Genomic DNA, 1,812 nt, shown 5'->3' with positions numbered 1-1,812 from the left:
TCAAAATGTGGTCGCTGACCATCTGTCGCGTCTTTCATGTGCTCTCACGCAGTTTGAACAGTCTTTACGTGATCTCCAACGCCAAGACCCTGAATGCCAAAGCGTTTTCGAACAAGTTTCTGGTGCCAACAGTGAGACCCACTTCGTGGTCCTCGATGAGCTTCTTTACCGACAGCTGCCCTCGGGAAAGTTAGTCCTTGTAGCACCGGCGTCAATGCGTCCTGCCATCCTTAGCGCCATGCATGACTCCGCGGGACACTTCATTCAACGAATATACGGATTACGTTCAACGAACGGATATTCAACGAACCCTCAAGAGAGTTGAGGACCGTTATTGGTGGCCCACCATAGAGCCCTCAGTGCGCAACTATGTGTCTTCCTGCCAGGTATGCCAATAGTTCAATCGTCCCACTTCTCGCAATGCTGGTTTGCTAGGGCACATGCCTACAACGGACATACCTTTCTCGACTATTGCCATGGACCATGTCACTATGCCTGCCTTAGACAGTGTGCGTTATATCCTCAATGTAATGGACTTCGCTACCCGTTACGTCATTCCAGCAGCAGTGAAGTCAACAGCAGCAAGTGAAGTTATTAACCATTTGCACCATGTTTTTTACACTTTTGGGACCCCCATTCACTGCATCTCGGATCATGGGTCAGCGTTTCCGTCGATCCAGTTCAAACGTTTCATGCACCTTCATGGCATTGAGCTGCACTACGCAACTGTATACAGACCCGAAGGCAACTGCCTCGTAGAAAGAAGCAATGGAACTTTGGTCTCAACGCTTCGCAAACTGTGTGCAATCGAATCTTCAACGTGGGAATCAAAGCTCCAGCAGGAGGCAGCATTTGCCGTCAACACGACCGTGAATTCCAGCACAGGCTTCGCCCCTTTCGCACTTTTGTTTGGGTATATTCCAAAGATCCCCTTGCAACAGCACCGCCCCGTCCAGCAGCCTTCACTCATGGAACGTATCCTGGACCTATCGTCCCACCCAACGAAGCAAAGCAGCTTCTAACTCTGAAGTAGCTCAGACATCATGCAAGCAAATCTACGACAGAACCCATCGTCCACATAACTACTTCATTGGAGACTTTGTATGGGTTCGTCGCCAAGAGCCTGTTTCAAACGAAAAGCTCGCCCCACGATTCAAAGTAATTTACCAACTGGTGGAACAGCTTACAGACACTACATTCAAGGCCTTCCGTGTGTCTCCCAGCAGCACACGCATTCTGAATCAGCCAAGGACTCTCCGCGTCTCACAAATCAAGCGTTATGTCCCGCCGGTATCACCAGTGGATCATATGGTCCCAATCCAGGCTGTGGATGAGCGGAGCTTCAGCACTCCTAGCGAACACACGAGCGACGCACTACCTGGTGCCTCTCCACGGCTTCATCTACCCTCTTCGGACCGTCCAGTGCGTCAGCGCAGGTTGCCAAGTCACCTACATGACTATGAACTTTGTTACACCATCAGTTATATTATCTTTTCAGCCATTTTGTATCTTTGGCATTGTTTTTCCTTTCTCAGTTTCTGGCATTTCTTGCTATATTTTTGAACCTTTGCACTGTGTCACAAAGAGGACTTGGTCTCTTCGAAGAAGGGTGGGATGTGAGCGTAGTACCTTCTGCCCCCCGCTTACCATTGGCGGCGCCACGGTGCCAAGCCTCGCCCCTCGCCCTCTCCCCCGCTGCTGGCCAGAGTGTTCTGCTGCCTTGCCTCGCGTGCGGACGCACGCTCTCCCGTTCGTCAATAAATCAGCTACCGTATTTATTCGAATCCAACACGCACTTTATTCCGAATTTGT

The 1,812-nt window shown here is 50.5% G+C and overlaps 1 protein-coding gene across 1 annotated transcript; it reads left to right on the top strand.

Moving 5' to 3' along the window:
- The first annotated feature begins 440 nt into the window (after positions 1 to 440).
- Positions 441 to 1,022, top strand: LOC135373365 (uncharacterized). Its single transcript, XM_064606588.1, has one exon. It carries the CDS (start codon positions 441 to 443, stop codon positions 1,020 to 1,022), a length of 582 nt encoding a protein of 193 aa, XP_064462658.1.
- Positions 1,023 to 1,812: the final 790 nt, after the last annotated feature.

The sequence above is a fragment of the Ornithodoros turicata genome, chromosome 1 (genome assembly GCF_037126465.1).
Source record: "Ornithodoros turicata isolate Travis chromosome 1, ASM3712646v1, whole genome shotgun sequence".
Lineage (NCBI taxonomy): Eukaryota > Metazoa > Arthropoda > Arachnida > Ixodida > Argasidae > Ornithodoros > Ornithodoros turicata.
This window is presented reverse-complemented; position numbering and strand designations above follow the sequence as displayed.

Bases quoted from the DNA above. Each gene is read 5' to 3' on its own strand.
- LOC135373365 (XM_064606588.1), top strand. From the start codon at position 441: ATGCCTACAACGGACATACCTTTCTCGACTATTGCCATGGACCATGTC.